The sequence below is a fragment of the Heteronotia binoei genome, chromosome 16, assembly GCF_032191835.1.
Source record: "Heteronotia binoei isolate CCM8104 ecotype False Entrance Well chromosome 16, APGP_CSIRO_Hbin_v1, whole genome shotgun sequence".
NCBI classification, from domain to species: domain Eukaryota; kingdom Metazoa; phylum Chordata; class Lepidosauria; order Squamata; family Gekkonidae; genus Heteronotia; species Heteronotia binoei.
This window is the reverse complement of record NC_083238.1, coordinates 58,858,909-58,877,632: the sequence shown is the minus strand read 5'-3', so window position 1 is coordinate 58,877,632 and position 18,724 is coordinate 58,858,909. Positions and strand designations below refer to the sequence as shown.

At 49.7% G+C, this 18,724-nt stretch overlaps 1 protein-coding gene across 1 annotated transcript in view; it reads left to right on the top strand.

Moving 5' to 3' along the window:
• Positions 1 to 18,724, top strand: part of DNAH7 (dynein axonemal heavy chain 7) — a 241,075-nt gene that overhangs the window by 140,040 nt on the left and 82,311 nt on the right. The window contains exons 32-34 of the mRNA XM_060257065.1: positions 15,786 to 15,941; positions 16,619 to 16,787; positions 18,124 to 18,250. Of these exons, the coding sequence (XP_060113048.1) occupies positions 15,786 to 15,941; positions 16,619 to 16,787; positions 18,124 to 18,250 (452 nt within the window). The remainder of the gene's footprint in view (positions 1 to 15,785; positions 15,942 to 16,618; positions 16,788 to 18,123; positions 18,251 to 18,724) is intronic.

Genomic DNA, 18,724 nt, shown 5'->3' with positions numbered 1-18,724 from the left:
AGCGTTTTGTGTTCGCCCGCCGGACGGCCCTTCGGGGCGCTTCGCCCGCGCTTTTTCCCCCACTCCTCTTTTTCTCTCTCAGATTGTTCTGGGGAGTTTTTTTGCGGCTACTTTCTATGGAAAGTCGCTGGGGGTTTTTCAAACGCTGTCGTGCGTGTGGGAAGAAGATCGCCCCTCCAGACGGTCATTCCCTGTGTCTACTGTGCCTGGGAGAGGCCCACCGAGTAGACTCGTGTCCGCATTGTCTCCGCTTTTCGAAGCAGACGAGGAAGAACCGGGCGGCTCGATTATCTGCGGCATTGATCGAATCGGCGCTTACACCCCATCGACCGATGGAGGTATCGGCACCGAAGTCGTCCGAAACCCCGGCCCTGGAGCTCGCATCGGCCGATGCGGCTCCGATACGGACTTTGGACTTGCCGGAAGAGCGTGGCTCCACGAAACGTTCCCTTGAGGGCTCGGTGGATACGCCCGCTAAAAATCGCCAGGAGGACTCGGGGACCCGACCTCCGAAAAAGGCGAAGTCGAAGGAGAAGCGAAAGCGACCCCGCACTCCTTCCCCATCGGGCGGTGCGTCGACATCGACGTCGACAAAACCTCCGAAAAAACCTCGGACGCCTCCGCGCCGTAGCCCAGCCCAGCAGCGCCTGTCGGCGTCGGAACAAGAGCCGGAAATCGACTTAACCCAACGGTCTTCGTCTTCGGGCTCCCGTCGTCGCTCCGAAAGCGAATCGACCTCGGAGGTTGATGCGTCGGCACCGGTGATCGACCCACCATTCAAGCCCCGAGTCAGGCGAGACACATTCTATCCTCCTCAACGCTTCCCGATACCACCGTGGGAGCAACGCAGGTGGCAGCCTCCCTACTCCCGGTACGAGACCTGTCGTTGGTACCCGGACGACTACCACGATTGGGAGCAAGCATCCCAATTTTCATCGGTGTCGAGGGTATCCCATCGGTCTCGGAAGGCCTCTGCGTCGGCGTCGGTTCCCCCGGATCGACAGTTGGTTCCGGTAGATGTGGATCGAAGACCACCGATCCTTCCACCGCGAGAATCGACCCCGATGCTCTCGGAGCACTCCACACACAAGGACTCCTCGTCGTCGGAGTCGGAGAGTGAAGTTCAGGGATTGGAGCCTTCACCGGGTTCCCAGACGGCCGAGGATCTCCCGATCTCGCCGTCGGAGGATCTGAAGTCCTATGGGGACCTTGTGAAGCGGATTGCCGCCACCCTCAAGCTGCCTGTGACGCAACCGGAGCCAGTAGTGGACGACAATGTGTTCGATATAATGCAAAGGAACACATCCACTGCGGTTGCCCTGCCAGTGACCAAGGTGATCCTCCAGGTGGTCAAAGAGCCTTGGGCGCGACCCTCCTCGACGCCAGTCTCATCGAAACGGCTGGACCATATGTATAGGGTCCAAGAGACTGGGGCTGAGTTCTTGTTCACCCATCCGCGCCCGAACTCGGTGGTCGTCTCCTCCTCTTCGAAGGCAAGGAAGGTCCACTCCTCCCCACCGGACAAAGAAGGGAGGAAGATTGATGGAATGGGCCGCAAGGTCTACTCCGCGGGGGCACTCGGCATAAAGGTGTCTAACTATGCCGCCTGCATGGCTAGATATCAGTATGCCGTGTGGGAACAACTTTCCCCCTTCCTTTCCTCGTTAACTGAGGAAAAGAGGGCTGCTGCAACCAGGCTACAAAAAGAAGGTCTCGCTGTGGCCAGACAACAACTGGCCGCAGCAAAACATATGGTTGAAGCCTCGGCCAAACAGATTACGTCTGCAGTCTGTATCCGACGGCACTCCTGGCTCAGGTCTACCACGCTCCACCAGGACACTAAGACCTTCATCGAAGATCTGCCGTTTGAGGGCGACGGGCTCTTCAGCACCACAACTGACTCGGCGCTGCAAGAGTTCGACAAGAGTGTCAAAACCTCTAAGAACTTGGGTGTCCAATCTGCTCCTAAGGCTTCCAAATCCAAGCAATGGTCCAAACCCTGGACCAAGAAGCCTTACCAGAAGTTCTCTCCGGAGCAATGGCGTCCTCGCCCTGCCCAGTCCGAGCGATCACCATACTCGGGTAACGGCAGGAACCGTTATGGATCACAACCGCCCAGCAAGTCGAAGGGGGTTCGCTCCCAGAAGCAGGGGGTTTGACTTCTTCCAAGCACGCGTCGTCGTCCCCGTTGGGAATTCATCCATCCGCCTACGCCCTTTCCTGCCTGCCTGGGAGTTGATCTCCACAGACAGGTGGGCTCTGTCCATCATAGAAGAGGGCTACAAAATAGAGTTTGTTCAGACTCCAAACCAGTCCGTGGTAGTCACCACTCTCCCTTCCCCACCTCTGCTGGCGGAGGTGAACAACCTCCTACAGAAACAAGCCATAGAGGTAGTTCCACCGGAGGCCAGGACGGGAGGCTTCTACTCCCGGTACTTTCTGGTTCCCAAAAGGGACGGGGGCCTAAGGCCTATCATGGACCTTCGGAGTCTGAACAAATTTATTCTGTACCAGAAGTTCAGAATGGCTACGCTGCAAACAATCCTGCCCCTCATCAATCAGGGAGACTGGATGGCGACCCTGGACCTCAAGGATGCTTATTTTCATGTCAGCATCCATCCCGCGTTCAGGCGTTTCCTACGGTTTGCAGTGGGTGCTCGTCACTTCCAATTCAGGGCCCTGCCGTTTGGACTGTCTACTGCTCCTCGGGTGTTCACGAAGCTGATGAGTGTGGTGGCTGCCCATCTTCGTCTGCAGGGAGTCGTTGTCTTCCCATACATCGACGACTGGCTTCTTGTGGCGAAGTCGAGGGAGAGTCTAACAACCCACATCGCTACCACTCTCCGTCTTCTTGGCACCCTGGGGCTGCAAGTCAACCTGGAGAAATCCCATCTCACTCCCTCAAAGACAGTTCAATTCATAGGGGCTCTGTTGGACACTCAACAACATCGAGCATTCCTCCCTTCGCAGAGAGCGAAGGACATCATCAATCTGGTGCAGCTACTTCAAAGGCGGCGGTGGGGCACGGCTCAGCAGCTCCAGCGGATGCTGGGGTTGATGGCCGCGACGACAAGCGTGCTACGTTTCGCAAGACTGCACATGAGAGGCCTACAGATTTGGTTCTTGCGCCACTTTCGGCCTCTCAGAGACTCACCTCGAAAGAGGTTCACCATTCCACCCGGGACTCTCCGCTCCCTGCAATGGTGGGGAACAGAGAGCAACATCCGTCAAGGGGCCCCTTTTCATCTGCCGACCCCTACAGTAACCATCGCTACCGATGCCTCCATGTGGGGGTGGGGAGCCCACCTGGAGGAGCTGTGTGTGGGAGGCAAGTGGCCACCGAAACTGAGCCGGTGCCATATAAACTACCTAGAACTGCTAGCAGTTCACTTTGCCCTTCGATCGTTCCGTCCACTGCTGGTGGGACAGACTGTGGCATTGCTTACGGACAACACCACTGCCCTGTGCTATATAAACAGACAGGGGGGGACAGTGTCTCGCAGGCTATGCTCACTGGCGATGGATCTCTGGGAGGAGTGTCTCCAGTGGGACATTTTTGTAAAAGCTACACATCTGCCGGGGGTCCTCAACATACAGGCGGACTCTCTCAGCAGGGGTGGAGCCTCCCCACACGAATGGGAACTGCAATGGAGGTTCCTAGAGCCGGTGTTCCAACTCTGGGGCTACCCACAGCTGGATGCTTTCGCCACAGCGCAGAACAAGAAGTGCCCATTGTTCTGTGCCAGGGGAGGTGCGGATCCGGCTTCCTTGGGAGACGGACTTCTACTTCGGTGGGAGGGCTGGTTCCTGTACATTTTCCCGCCCTTACCTTTGCTAACGAGGGTGGTCCACAAGTTAGTGCAGGAGAAGCCACGTTGCATTCTGGTGACCCCGTGGTGGCCCCGTCAGGGCTGGTTCTCGATTCTGCTCCAGCAGTCGAGGGGGACCTTTTACCAGTTCCCGGCAGAACCGGACCTGTTGTCGGCCCAGGGAGGGCACGTGCTCCATCACAACGTGCCGCACCTGAAGCTGACAGCGTGGTTCATCGACCACTAGACTTCTCCACCAGGGTTCAACAAGTGCTCCAGAGTAGCAGGAAACCTTCCACCCGTGCCTCTTACGAGAGGAAGTGGAAAAAGTTCAGTGACTTTGTGGTTGACTCTCCAATGTCACCTGACACTGTTGGGCTGCCCACAGTTTTTGAGTTTCTTTTGTCCTTGGTGGATGAGGGGCTGGTATTCTCATCCATTAAGGTCTATTTAGCAGCTATTTCTGCTTTTCATGATCCAGTTGAGGGTTACTCTGTCTTTGCTCACCCGCAGTCCAAGAGATTTATGAAGGGATTGTTCCGCCTTCATCCCCCGTCTAGATCCCCTCCACAGCTGTGGGATTTGACTTTGGTCCTGGACAAGTTGACTCGTCGCCCCTTTGAGCCTATGGCGACATGTTCCCTGCAACTTTTGTCTTGGAAGACTGCATTTTTAGTTGCCATCACTTCGGCACGCCGTGCAGGGGAGCTCACGGCGATGCGGTGTGACTACCCATACCTTGCCTTTAGAGAGGCTGGGGTCTCTCTGGCCCCAGACATTACTTTTCTCCCGAAAGTGGTTTCCCAGTTTCACCTCAACTTAGAGGTTTGGTTGCCCACCTTTTACCCTAGCCCTTCCTCGGATGAGGAACGCAGACTGCACGCGTTAGATGTTAAGCGTGCCCTCCTGTTTTATCTAAACCGTTCACGGGGTTTTCGTAAGGACAATCAACTTTTTGTTTCCTACTCTGCCCCAAAGTTAGGGTCCAAAATTTCTTCTCAGAGACTGTCCAAATGGCTCACTGAGACGATCAGACTTTGTTATTTGTTGGCTAAGAAGCCTCTACCTGGACCTGTTCGTGGACACTCCACAAGGGCGATGGCCACGTCGGTGGCATTCCTGAAGGGTGTGTCCCTTTCCGATGTCTGCAAGGCGGCTACCTGGTCTTCTCCGCATGCCTTCATGAAGCACTACGCGCTGGACGTGCATGCTCAGCAGAGGACTCGGTTGGGAGCTGCGGTGTTGCAAGCTGTTTCTTCAGGCTGACCGTCTTCCCGCCTCCAGGTATGCTTTGCTTGCTAATCTCCCATGAGTGTGAGGCACAGAGACCACGAAGAAGATAGACAGGTTGCTTACCTGTAACTGTAGATCTTCGAGTGGTCATCTGTGCATTCACACTACCCGCCCTCCTTCCCCGCTGCTGACGGTCTCTCTTCAGTAAAGGGGCTTTCAGCGGTCAGGGAGGAACTGGCGGGATTGCCGCGCGGGCGCTGGTGGGCATGCGCAGTGGGTCGCTTGCGCATGCTCATTGGCGCCGAGCGCGGAAAAATCCCGGGCTTTTTCAGATACCGATTCGGGGATCGGCGCAGGCGCACTATCCCATGAGTGTGAATGCACAGATGACCACTCGAAGATCTACAGTTACAGGTAAGCAACCTGTCTTAGCGGTGGAAAAGAGCCAGAGTCCAGGAGCACCTTAAAGACTAACAGAATTCGTGGCAGGAGGTGAGCTTTCGTGAGTCACTGCTCACTTCTTCAGACAACCTCAGAGAGAACTACGATCAAGTTCACAAAATCTTCCTACGATCCTCGAGTCAAAAGAAACTTGGCTGTCTACCACTAGAGCTAGAGCCTTTTTTGTGGCAGCTCCTGCTCTGTGGAACCTGTGGAAAACATCAGGGCCTTGCGGGACTTGCCATAGTTCCGTAGGGCCTGTAAGACAGAACTGTTCAAGCTGGCTTTTAATATCTAACCGGGAGGCAACCACTGTTTCACCATTCCACAGCATTTGTACCTGAACGCATCCCAGCATAAATTTAGAGCCCCAAACAGTATCTAACAACATCATTATAGATAGCGCTAAATAAGAACTAAAAAATGACGCCATCTTGGATCCTAGGGACTGTAACTGAAATTGTCATTGTATGAAATGGTTTTAATGATTTTATTGTGATTCTATTTAAATTCTATGTTGTTTTAACTGTTGTTAGCTGCCCTGAGCCTGTCAAGGGAGGGCAGGATATAAATAAAATAAAAATAAATACCTGAAAATATTTGGAGAGTGGCTTCTATCTGAAGTGAGCAGTGACTGATGAAAGCTCGTAATACAATAGATGCTACAGTCATCAAAAGACAGAAGAGACCCCCTCACTTCTGCAAGAGTATAGCACATACCCTTGCAGTTGTGGACAAGTTTACATCGGGACCACACAACGTAGCATCCAGACAAGAATAAAAGGACATGAAAGACACTGCAGACTTGGCCAACCTGAAAAATCCGCTGTGGCTGAACATAGCCTAGCTCAAACAGGACACCGTAATGCTGGACAACACATCCAATTACCATGCTAGATTACACAGGGAAGCCATTGAAATCCAGAAACACAAACACTTTCAACAGGAAGGAAGAAAGTTTAAAAATGAATAGGGCATGGCTTCCAGTCCTGAAAAACATAAACTTCCCTACAACTTACAACAGCACTACAGATAAGAGTAAAATTTTCAATAGCCAATCCATGTACAAAAGAACCCCCTCAGGTAAGCTCCTCCATTAGCATGTCACAGCCCAGGAAGCTCCCACAAGAGAATGACTCAGCCCTACCCCACCTGCCAGAGTAGATATAAATTTATTTATTTATTTATTTATTTATTTATTTATTTATATTTATATTGGAATTTATACCCCGCCCTTCACACCGAAGTGTCTCAGGGCGGCTTACAACATAATAATTTAATACTACAATTTAAAACACTTACAAGTAGAATTAAAACCATAAATTAATAAAAAACAAGATAGATAAAACCGGCGGTCTACAGATGCATTTCGTTCCATCCAAAAGATTTCCTTGTCAGTCAGTATTATAGGCCTGCCGGAAGAGGGCTGTCTTACAGGCCCTGCGGAACTGCCCTAGGTCCCGCAGGGCCCGCACCTCCTCCGGCAGCTGGTTCCACCAATAAGGTGCCGTTATTGAGAAGGCCCGATCCCTGGTGGATTTTAGACGGGCCTCCTTTGGCCCGGGGACTACCAACAGGTTTTGTGAACCCGAGCGTAGTACTCTCTGGGGAACGTGTGGGGAAAGACGGTCTTTAAGGTAGACAGGTCCTAGGCCATATAGGGCTTTAAAGGTAATGACCAACACCTTGTACCGGACTCGGAATATTACCGGCAGCCAGTGCAGATCCCGGAGCCCCGGCCGAATGTGCTCCCGTCTTGGGAGCCCTAATAACAGCCGGGCAGCAGCGTTCTGCACCAACTGCAGTTTCCGGGTCCGGCACAAGGGTAGCCCCATGTAGAGGGCATTACAGTAGTCTAACCTGCCTACCAACTTCTTCTCAATTTGACCAAGAGAGAACTCCATTTTTCTGGATTCCACCTCTGAGGATGCCAGTCACAGTTGCTGGTGAAACATCAGGTCTCACAATTCCAAGACCACGGCCACACACCCTGGAAAATCTACAGCAGCCAATGAGCAGTGACTGACGAAAGTCACAAATTTTTGTTAGCCTTTAAGGTGTTATCGGGCTCTTGCTCTTTTCCACTCCCTTATCTGTGAGCCTTAAAAATTATAAACTTCTTATTGAAAAAATAATCACTATGGCCTAAATCAGATGATTATAAAACCCTTGGTAATTATTGTCATCTTGCAAATGAGTTTTCTCTGTGCCTTCATTCACCGTAAATGGATTTTATTAATGCAATTACTTTGTGCATTAACGGTACACGTAATTGGATTGGCTCTTCAGTCGAAAGCGGCTTCCTACAGTCGTTTTGCTGATTCTGATATTTGGGAATTTATTCCGGTTAACAGAAAGTAACTAAACTGGAAAATTATTTTTAGCAATAAAGGGCTGTAATTGGCGTTTATTTAATTACTCCTTAAAGTGGCTTTGATTTATCGCCCTGATAGAATATTAGTAACGTGGGATCCATGGTTCAAGGGAAGCACCAAAGCAAGGCTTATGCATTTAGTCGGAGAATTATCCTTGGCAAAAATTAAATATTAATTTGTGCTGATTAGAGGAAACTTGCGGGCAGCTTAACCTACCCTTGTGTCAGAGACTGAGACGAAACGTTCTAACAGACATGGGGCTGCCACCAAAAAACAAGAGACTTGCGTTTCGGTGTTCCCTCCAAGCTGAGTTAGCGTGAGCCAGCTCACAGATTTTTAGCCTCCAGCTCACACGTTTTTGTCTTCGCTCAGGAAGGAGGACCCCAGAGCACAATAATTGATTCAATGGCTCTGAACTTTGATGGCAGTAGCTCACCGCTTTAATGCCAGTGGCTCACAAAGTAGAATTTTTGCTTAGAGGGAACATTGCTTGCATTTTGTCTTTTTGTGTGTTTTGTTTTGTCTTTGTAAAGGCCTGGGATGTTTGGTGTGCAGGGATGCCAGCCTCCAGGTTCAGCCTAGGGATCACCTGGAATTATAGCTCATCTCCAGACTGCAGAGATTGGTTCCCCCAGGAGAACACGGATGCTTTGGAGGGTGGACTCTATGGCAGTGAACCCCACTGAGGTCCCCGGCCTCTCCCCAAATCCCACCCCCAATTCTCCAAGAGTTTCCCAACCTGGATCTGGCAACCTTATCCCACTGCCACTGCCCAAGGGGGACTATGCAACCCTATTTGTTTCCCTGGAAAAAATGGATGCTTTTTTGGGGAGATGGGACTCTCTGGCATTGCACCGGACTGAGCTCCTTGTCCTCCCCAGGTTCCACCCCCCCCCCAAATTTCCAGGAGTTTCCAAACAAGGATCTGGAAACCCTACCCCACCACCCACCACCACTGGCCAGGGGGGACTTTGCAACCCTGTCTGTTCCCCTGAAGAAAATGGATGCTTTGGGGGGTGGGGTTTCCCCACAAGGATGTGGCAACACCCCCCCCCCAGCCCATGCTGGTGGCCTGGGGGGGACCTGACAATGCTGTTGGTGAGAGATGTGACCCTCCCCTCTCACCCCCACCCCAAGGGACAGCCAGTTAAGGGTAGCAGAATGAGGACATGCTGATTCCTACTGGTTTTTAGGGTGAGAGGAGAAAGAGATGCAAGGCCGCCATTGGTGGTGGAGGTCCTGAATCTCCCAGATATTCTCGTTTTCATTTGCTATCCTGTTTAGCTCCTGATCTATATTTGTCCCTGTGCTTCTTAGGTGAAGTGTATCTGTATTTGTCTCTGTGCTTCCTAGGTGAAGTGTACCTGTATTTGTCCCTGTGCTTCCTAGGTGAAGTGTACCTGTATTTGTCCCTGTGCTTCCTAGGTGAAGCGTACCTGTATTTGTCCCTGTGCTTCCTAGGTGAAGCATACCTATATTTGTCCCTGTGCTTTCTAGGTGAAGCGTACCTGTATTTGTCCCTGTGCTTTCTAGGTGAAGCATACCTGTATTTGTCCCCGTGCTTCCTATGTGAAGCGTACCTGTATTTTTACCTGTGCTTCCTAGGTGAAGTGAGTTAAAGCATTGACCAGTTGTGAAGGAAAGTTTTATTATTATTATTGGGTTTTTTTTTTACTGCCTTGTTGTTTTGAAGGAGCCCTGTGGCGCAGAGTGGTAAAGCTGCAGTACTGCAGTCGGAGCCCTCTGCTCATGACCTGAGTTCGATCCCAGCTGAATCTGGTTCAGGTAGCCAGCTCCAGGTTGACTCAGCCTTCCATTCTTCTGAGGTCGGTCAAAGGAGTCCCCAGCTTGCTGGGGGGGAAGTGTAGATGACAACCACCCTGTAAAATGTCTGCCGTGAAAACATTGTGAAAGCAATGTCACTCCAGAGTCGGAAATGACTGGTGCTTGCACAGGCAACTACCTTCCCCTTTTTTGTTTTGAAGGATGCATTACATGGGTCCATGTGTTTGGCATAAAGTGCTTCTGAATTCAATAGGCATTTGTGTGTCTGTGTGTTTTAAGCACCATCAAATCACGTCTGACTTATGGCAACCATGTGAATTAATGACCTCCAAAATGTCCTATCTATATCAGAGCCAGTTTGGTGTCGTGGTGAAGTGTGCGGACTCTTATCTGGGTGAATCGCGTTTGATGCCCCACTCCTCCACTTGCAGCTGCTGGAATGGCCTAAGGTCAGCCATAGGTCTGGCAGAGGTTGTCCTTGAAAGGGCAGCTGCTGTGAGGGCCCTCTCAGCCCCACCCACATCACAGGGTGTCTGTTGCGGGGGAGGAAGATGATGGAGATTGTGAGCCACTCTGAGACTCTTTGGAGTGGAGGGTGGGATATAAATCCAATATCATCATCATCATCATCATTCTTTCTCAGGACTTGCAAACTCTGAGGGCCTTTGGGGCGTCTTTGATTGAGTCAATGCATCTCAGGTCTTCCTCTTTTCCTGCTGTTCTTGCCTGGCCTTATGGTCTTTCCCAGTGGTCTTCTCATAATGTCATCCAAGTTGAATAGCCTCCATTTTGGACACTTTCGCTTCTAGGGAGAGCTATTTAAACACCCCTGTGTCATGAAACTCCAGTTATTTGCTTAGGCATGGCCCACGTTTACTGTAAAATGCTAGTTTTTGAAGATGGCTGTTAAAATAACACAATATAAATTGTGTTATCTTGCATACGTTCTTCAAAACCCTTTGGAAGCGTTCATGGCGCAGGAGGAAGTGAGGTCCACGACTCTTCATTGTAGTCTCTGTGCCCTTAAACCAGCAGGCTCAGTTCATGCACAGAACTGCAGTCTGGAACATTTTAGATCCTGTGTTTTAGATGTGAAATCCTCCCCCCTTTCGAGGCTGTGTCATTCACGCCTGCCTGGAGAAGGGGGAGATCCAGCTTCCCCCCCCCCACAACTACCCCCAGTGACCCCTGTTCCATGCCCTCCAGGATTCCTGGCCAAATGTCTTCCTGACCCCAAAGTGGCATTTTGGTGAGCGTGCAAGAAGGGCCTGTGAGAACTAAGCACCAATGCAACTCCTCCTGCCCTACGTCTCATCTGCGTAAGTTCACAGAGTCAGCACTGCTGCCAGATGGCCAGCTAGCCTCTGTTTATAGATCTCCAAAGAAGGAGAACCTGTCGCCACCATCTCTTGTGCAAGAGTCCCAGGGCATGTTTTATTTATTACTTTAGCCTTCTGTTTCGCCCTCTCTGCACACGGACTTGGGGCAGCACACAATCAATTCAAAAACATTCGCAGTTGCAGATTAAAATGATAAAAATAACCATTTTATATATATATGTGTATATGTATGTATATATAAAAGATAGGCCCTGTGCAGCTGTGGCCCAGTGGGACTGTCTCTCCCTGAATATGCCCCAAAGAGCCTTATGTTCTTGAGGCCGTTTAGTAGTCCCTAGCTCAAAAGGCGTCCACTTCACCTCAACCAGGGCTAGGGCCAATTCAACTCCCAAGAGCCGAGACTGTCTTGAGCTTCCAGTTAGAACCTTCACTTCTGGTTCATCTACACCTTTGTCAACATCTGTCTGCGAACGACGGTATTACCAAAGAAACATGGGTTTTGGTCAGGAGGTGCACCACAGAGTTTACTTTCCTTCCTCTACATTCATTGCATTGAACCTCTGGTATCAACAGATTAGTACCTTCCGCGCCCCGAGGGGCTCCCTCATAAGAACATAAGAGAAGAAGCCATGTTGGATCAGGCGAATGCCCCATCCAGTCCAGCACTCTGTGTCGCATAAGAACATAACAGAAGCCATGTTGGATCAGGCCAATGGCCCATCCAGTCCAACACTCTGTGTCACATAAGAACATAAGAGAAGCCATGTTGGATCAGGCCAATGGCCCATCCAGTCCAACACTCTGTGTCACACAGGGGCCAAAAAACCAGGTGCCATCAGGATGTCCATCAGTGGGGCCAGGATACTAGAAGCCCTATCACTGTTGCCCCTCCCAAAGCACCAAGAATACAGGAGCATCACTGCCCTAAACATAAGAACATAAGAGAAGCCATGTTGGATCAGGCCAATGGCCCATCCAGTCCAACACTCTGTGTCACACAGTGGCCAAAAAACCCAGGTGCCATCAGGAGGTCCATCATTGGGGCCAGGACACTAGAAGCCCTGTTGCCCCCCAAGCACCAAGAATACAGGAGCATCACTGCCCCAAACATAAGAGAAGTCATGTTGGATCAGGCCAATGGCCCATCCAGCCCAACACTCTGTGGCACACAGTGGCCAAAAAACCAGGTGCCATCAGGATGTCCATCAGTGGGGCCAGGGCACTAGAAGCCCTCCCACTGTTGCCCTCTGTAGATAACTGGCTCCTAACATCTTCTCTTCCTTTTCTCCTTCAACAAGAAAGTATTACTTAGCATCTCCTAACTTCCCTGAACTTGTGTGTCTTTGGGGAGAAATCTCACCTTTACCTTTACGAAGGCTCTGAAATTTATTGGGTCAGTACTCAGCTTCACAGCTGCTGGAGTATTCTTCCTGCTGGACAGAGCCCAGCTGGCCTCTGCATTTATGTTCCACTCTCTCCCACCAGCTACATGATTTGTTTTTTAACGAGTATCGAGTCTGTGTCCAGGTGCTTGCAAAGGCAGCTAACAAAGAGGGGGAAATAACTCCCCACAAGGGCCGTTTCAGCTTCGGGAAATGGGGTGGTCTGTTGCTTCCCCTCATGATGCTCCCCCGAGCTGAATCTGGCCTCCCATAGTTTGAAGTGGACACACCTCACAGCTGCTGAAGAGGGACCGTGGCTCAGTGACAGAGCATCTGCTTGACATGCAGAAGGTGCTGCGTTCAATCCCCAGCATCTCCAGTTAAAAAGATCAGGTGGTAGGTGAGGGGAAAGAGAGAGTCGTGACCAGTCTCAGTTCACAATATGGACCCTGATGGACCAAGGGTCTGATTCAGTCAAAGGTTCGTGTGTTCAAAGAGTTCTGGAGCTGATATATTCAGAAAGTCTTCTGGTAGTTTGGCTCAGGATTCCTGCTTTATTAGGCCTCATGGCTGCACCCATTAGAGAAGAAGAAGATGATACTGGATTTATACCCTGCCCTATACTCTGAATCTCAAGAGTCTCAGAGCAGCTCACAATCTCCTTTACCTTCCTCCCTCCCCTTACAACTGACGCCCTATGAGGTAGGTGGGGCTGAGAGAGTTCTCCCAGAAGCTGCCCTTTTAAGGACAACCTCTGCGAGAGCTATGGCTGACCCAAGAGCATTCCAGCAGCTGCAAGTGGAGGAGTGGGGAGTCAAACCCAGTTCTCCCAGATAAGAGTCCACTACACCAAACTGGTTACAACCACACAACCCACACCAGTGGTAACTGGAGCATCTCCTGTCGCAAGAGTCCCAGGGCGTGTTTTTAGATCTACCACTGCCCATCCATAGGAGAGCAGTGTAGTGAATGTCTCTTCAATGTGGACATCAAGGGATTTGCTTCACTTCCTCTTCTCCCCAGATAACTGATAACAGATGCCTCTGGATGAGGATACAGAACACACTGTGGCCAATGATGGCCCCGTAGACAAAGACTGCTCTGCATTGACTTTGTATTTTATAATGTGTGCACATGTGTGTGTCTGCATCTGGAAGTCATGGTGACCTCTGGTTGGGCATAGTAGCTAAGTGCATGGACTCTCACCTGGGAGAACCGGGTTTGGTTCCCCACTCCTCCTCCACACGCAACTGCTGGCCACCCAGACTCAAAACATCATCATGTCCAAGCTGGACAAAAGGCAGAAAAAATATAAATAATTTGTACATTGACATACTCAAATAAGGGATATTGGCTATTTATCTCATTACGTATACTTAACCCATTTTCATTTTATGTATTCTTGTTTTCTAATGGCAGACTAGAATGATGTTTATAATGCATAGATTGATGTTGATAAGTAAATTAGGTGGACTACAACTAGGAAATACACGTCCTTTTGCGATTTACCTAGATTTGCAGAAACACCAACTGGCAGGAAACTTTATTACCTTTTATGGCTATCCAGACCAAATGGCCAAGCCACACAGTTTTACCATGTGATCACAGCCAGTTTGCCCTCCTAATCAACAAACTGCATGTATTTCAGCCCACAATACCTGATCCCCTCGTCTGATGAAGTGTGCTTAGAGAGCACACGAAAGCTTACGTTCTGAATAAAACTTGGTTGGTCTTAAAGGTGCAAATTGACTTCTGCTTTGTTCAACTCCCAAGTTAAATTAAATTAAATTAAGTGAAGGGTGTTGGATGTAGATTCAGATTTGCATTAGAGCAGGGACAGAGTGCCAAATAGAATTGCACTAATCTTGATCATTTGCACTAACCTGCCTTAACAAAGTATTATATATGCGTTCAAAGTATCATGTTTGCAGTGTTATATTTGCTGAGCTCGCCTTAAAAGTATTATAGGGCCTTTTCTATGATTTTGGTTCCAACGTCCTAACTAAGAACAATGGGCTACTGTTAGATACGAGCAAAAGTCTCCCCTTTAGAAGAGACTCGTTATCTTCATTTTGTTCTGTAAACATCTTTTGGTGGAAAGTAAGCTATCTTTCTACCTCTGGGAGTCACCGAGAGCCTATCTCTTGGAGAAGGTCAAATCTCCCTGCTACAGCAGGAGCTCTGCGCTTACTCATCCTGGAATTGGGCCAGGAGGCCTACATTGGAGCCGAACAGCGAAGGGGGCGAAACCGCAGGTATGAAGTATGGGGAAGTGGGGCATGGGGGTCCAGATTAGCGCCCCCGGGGTGATATCTATTCATCTCTCGCTTCTACGTTGGGATATGAGACTTATTTGACCAATGAATGTAATCAGAATGTCAAAGGTGAAGACCGATGTAACCAATCTGTGAGTTGGCCTTTGTTTACAGGAAGGCATAAGATGTTGTGACTATGGGGAAGAATTTCAAAGGAGAACGGAGAAGGGGGTTAAGGGTTTGCTTCTTTTCCCCACATTCAATGTGAGAAAAACAATACAAGGAATCTGCAAAGCAACTCTTCTGTGCCTCTGTCCTTTGGAAAGCCCCTCGATTGGAGAGGAGGGGTTTTTGTCCATTTGCAACAAGGGCGAGCTATAAAGCCAACCTCTCCTCCTCCTCCTCCTCCTGATTGGCCTTACTGGGGCCCTGAAGGATATTTGGAGAGGTGGGTGAATAAAGCCTGCCCCGCCTTCCCGACAGCTGGCATTCCAAGGAGGTCTCCCATCCAGTTACAGGCCAGAGTTGACCCCGCATAGCTTCGGAGTCCTGAAAAGATCAGGCTTGCCTTGGCTACCCAGGTCAGGGTCTATATCTTCCATTACATTTCTTAAATAGATAGGAGACCATGTTTGTTAGCTCACTGATTCTTTGGATGTTAATGCGATGCCCAAAAAGATCTCTTCCAAAAGCATAAAACCCCACCAGAAACTCGGGGTGGGAGTCTTGGAAAGAGCCCGTAACGAGCAAATTATTTAACGAGGCACATTCTCTGTGAGCTAATATGATGTAGAGCAACTAGTTAAAAAGTCTGTGATAATGTTGTGAAACGCCTCTGATGTATTACCTTTTATTCTCTCGGGAGGAGAAAGAAAAAAAAAAGGTCCTAAAGTTTTGAATCACCGTGGTTTATTTCTGGAGGAACCTCATTAAAGAGCAGCGAACGCTAACGACCGCGGGTTCATTATCGCCTCATCGTTGCGGAAGCAGGACGGCTCACAAATTCGATGTGGGAAAAACCCACCTAGTTTAGATGGCTCGCAATAAATACAGAGCTTTGTGTCTTTCGGTCGGGTGCTATAAACTGTCAGGTTTTTATGCCCGCGTGATCCAGTCTTGTCTCTATTTCTCTCTCTGTGTCCTCCTGTTTGAACCACCCTTGCAGGATTTCCTTCTAAACCGCTTAAATAAGGACATCTACAAACCCCTCCTCATTAACTTCTCGGCGCAGACGACGGCTGCCCAGACTCAAAACATCATCATGTCCAAGCTGGACAAAAGGCGGAAAAAAGTCTTCGGGCCCCCTCTCGGGAAGAAAATGGTAAACTTTTAACAGAGAATAATAATAATAATAATAATAATAAACAACTTTTATTTATACCCCGCCCTCCCCACCTAGGCAGGCTCAGGGCGGCTAACAGGACATGGTAGAAACCATGATACAAATAAACAATAGATAATACAGTTAATAATTTAAAGAATAAAACCAATAAAACAGGCCGCGGTCTCGATGTACCCTTATTGCAGGTCCTCTCAGGATGGGGTGGTCAAACTTGCCTTATGTAAGAGCCACTTAGAATAAACTTCAGATGTTTGAGAGCTTGAAGGAAGGCAAATAGATGAGGGAGGAGGCAGTGAGAGGTGGAAAGAAAGGAACTTTAAATGTATTCTTCAAGCCTCTGGGTGGCTTGGCTTGGAGAAGTGATTTAAACAGAGCAATGCCTTCTCCAAACTGGCTGACTGGCAGGGGGGGCTTCGAGAGCCACATAATATGTGTGGAGGAGCCGCATGTGGCTCCTGAGCCGCAGTTTGGCCACCCCTGTTCTAGAGAAATGGAGGTGTGATGTGTGTGTGTGTGTGTGCACTAGTGGATTTGGTTATGATTATTTGTTACGGAGCGGAGCACAATCTGTACATGCTCAGAGGCAGTGCCTTTTTAATGCATTGTCCGGAACTAGTTGAAAAAGAAGGGTTTTTTGTTTGTTTCTTTGGCGTCAGGTTGTGTTTGTCGATGACGTCAACATGCCGGCCCGAGAGGTGTATGGCGCCCAGCCCCCAGTGGAGTTGCTTCGGCAGTGGTTAGATCACTGGAACTGGTATGACCTGAAGGACTGCTCTATGATTAAACTGGTGGACACACAAATCATATGCGCCATGGGGCCACCAGGTACGACCCCCCCGCCCCCTTCGTTTCAGAATAAATCCCTACCGCTCATGCACGAATAATTGCAGATATCCTTTCGAAAGTGAATGACTGAATACAAGGACCGTTAGTGTCTCAAGCACACACAGGGCTTTTTTTCAGTAGCAGGAACTCCTTTGCCTATTAGGCCACACCTGTATGATATAGCCAATCCGCCAAGAGCTTACAGGGCTCTTCTTTCAGGGCCTACTGTTAAGCTCCAGAAGGATTGGCTACATCAGAGGGTGTGGCCTAATATGTAACGGAGTTCCTGCTGCAAAAAAAAAAATAAAAAAGCCCTGAGCACACATGCTTGCAAGTAAAGAAGTGACCCTGATTTTAGGAAATCAGTTAATTCCTGACCGTTTTTCAAGGAAAACTCCTGCGAGAGCTCTGGCTGACCCAAGGCCATTCCAGCAGGTGCAAGTGGAGGAGTGGGGAATCAAACCCGGTTCTCCCAGATAAGAGTCCGTGCACTTAACCACCACACCAAACTGGTTCTTTCAAGGACAACTCCTGCGAGAGCTCTGGCTGACCCAAGACCATTTCAGCAGCTGCAAGTGGAGGAGGGGGGAATCAAACCCGGTTCGCCCAGATAAGAGTCCGCACACTTAACCACTACACCAAACTGGCTCTCATAGGTACCATAGGTAGCATGCCTTGAGGAGCACAGGCAGGGTGATGTGGTTGCAATCTTCCTGTTTGTGGACTTCGCAGAGGCTGCCGGTTAGCTTCTGCGGTGTCATTGTAGTACTAGATCGTTAGTGCTTATTAGTGTAAGGATTGGGCTTCTGCACATTTTGATGCATAGTTGGCCTACGAAAGAGCCCCGTGGCGCAGGGTGTTAAAGCTGCAGTACTGCAGTCCTAAGCTGTGCTCAGGACCTGAGTTCGATCCCCGGTGGAAGCTGGGTTTTCAGGTAGCCGGCTCCAGGTTGACTCAGCCTTCCATCCTTCCGAGGTCGGTAAAATGAGGATCCAGTTTGCTGGGGGGTAGGGAATGTAAATGACTGGGGAAGGCAATTGCAAAGAACCCCGTAAAAAGTCTGCCATGAAAACATTGTGAAAGCAGCTTCACCCCAGAGTCGGAAACGACTGGTGCTTGCACAGGGGACCTTACCTTTCCTTTCCTGACCTACTATAAGCTCTTGATGGATTCCTCCTTTACGGTAAGTGGCACACGACCATCACAGCGCAGTTCTTCTCGATTTACATATAAGCTGCAGACACCAGTCTGGATCTATGACTGACAGGTGTTCAATAAATGTAGAATATTGGTGTGTGCAATATTTGATTTCTGTGTTTGTGCTTCCGAATAACAGGTGGAGGCCGAAACCCAATCACCCCTCGATTTGTGCGGCACTTCAATACTGTGACCATTAACGAATTTGACGACGCTTCGATGTTTACAATTTTCTCCAGAATATTAGACTGGCATCTCACTATATGGTAGGTCACTTTGGTACGTTGTGCAGGGTTCAAATAATTAGTGGGCTGAATCCAAGCTGTGGCATCCACAAAGGTGTCCATATTGAAGGAATCCTTCTGTGACTGAAAGATGCTATCCATAAATGCAAGGTGGGCCCAGTCATTTGCAAATTCATCTGTTAGCCAATCCTCCAAGAGCTTATCCTCGCCGTTTAGGCGGCGAGCTTATTTTAGCTCACCCGCGGAGCCTGATGGACCCAGAACGTTTCCTGACGGCTCTGCGGGATCCCTGGCCCCCTGGCAATTCCCTTGATGACCTGGTGGAGTCTTGGAACGATAGGCTCTCCAGGGCCATCGATGAGATCGCTCCTAGGCGTCCTCTGCGCCCTCGCTCAAAGCTGACACCCTGGTATAACCGGGAGTTGCGGCGTTTGAAACGGGGATTCAGACGACTAGAGAGGCAATGGCGGCGTACTCGAGACGAAGCGACTCGAA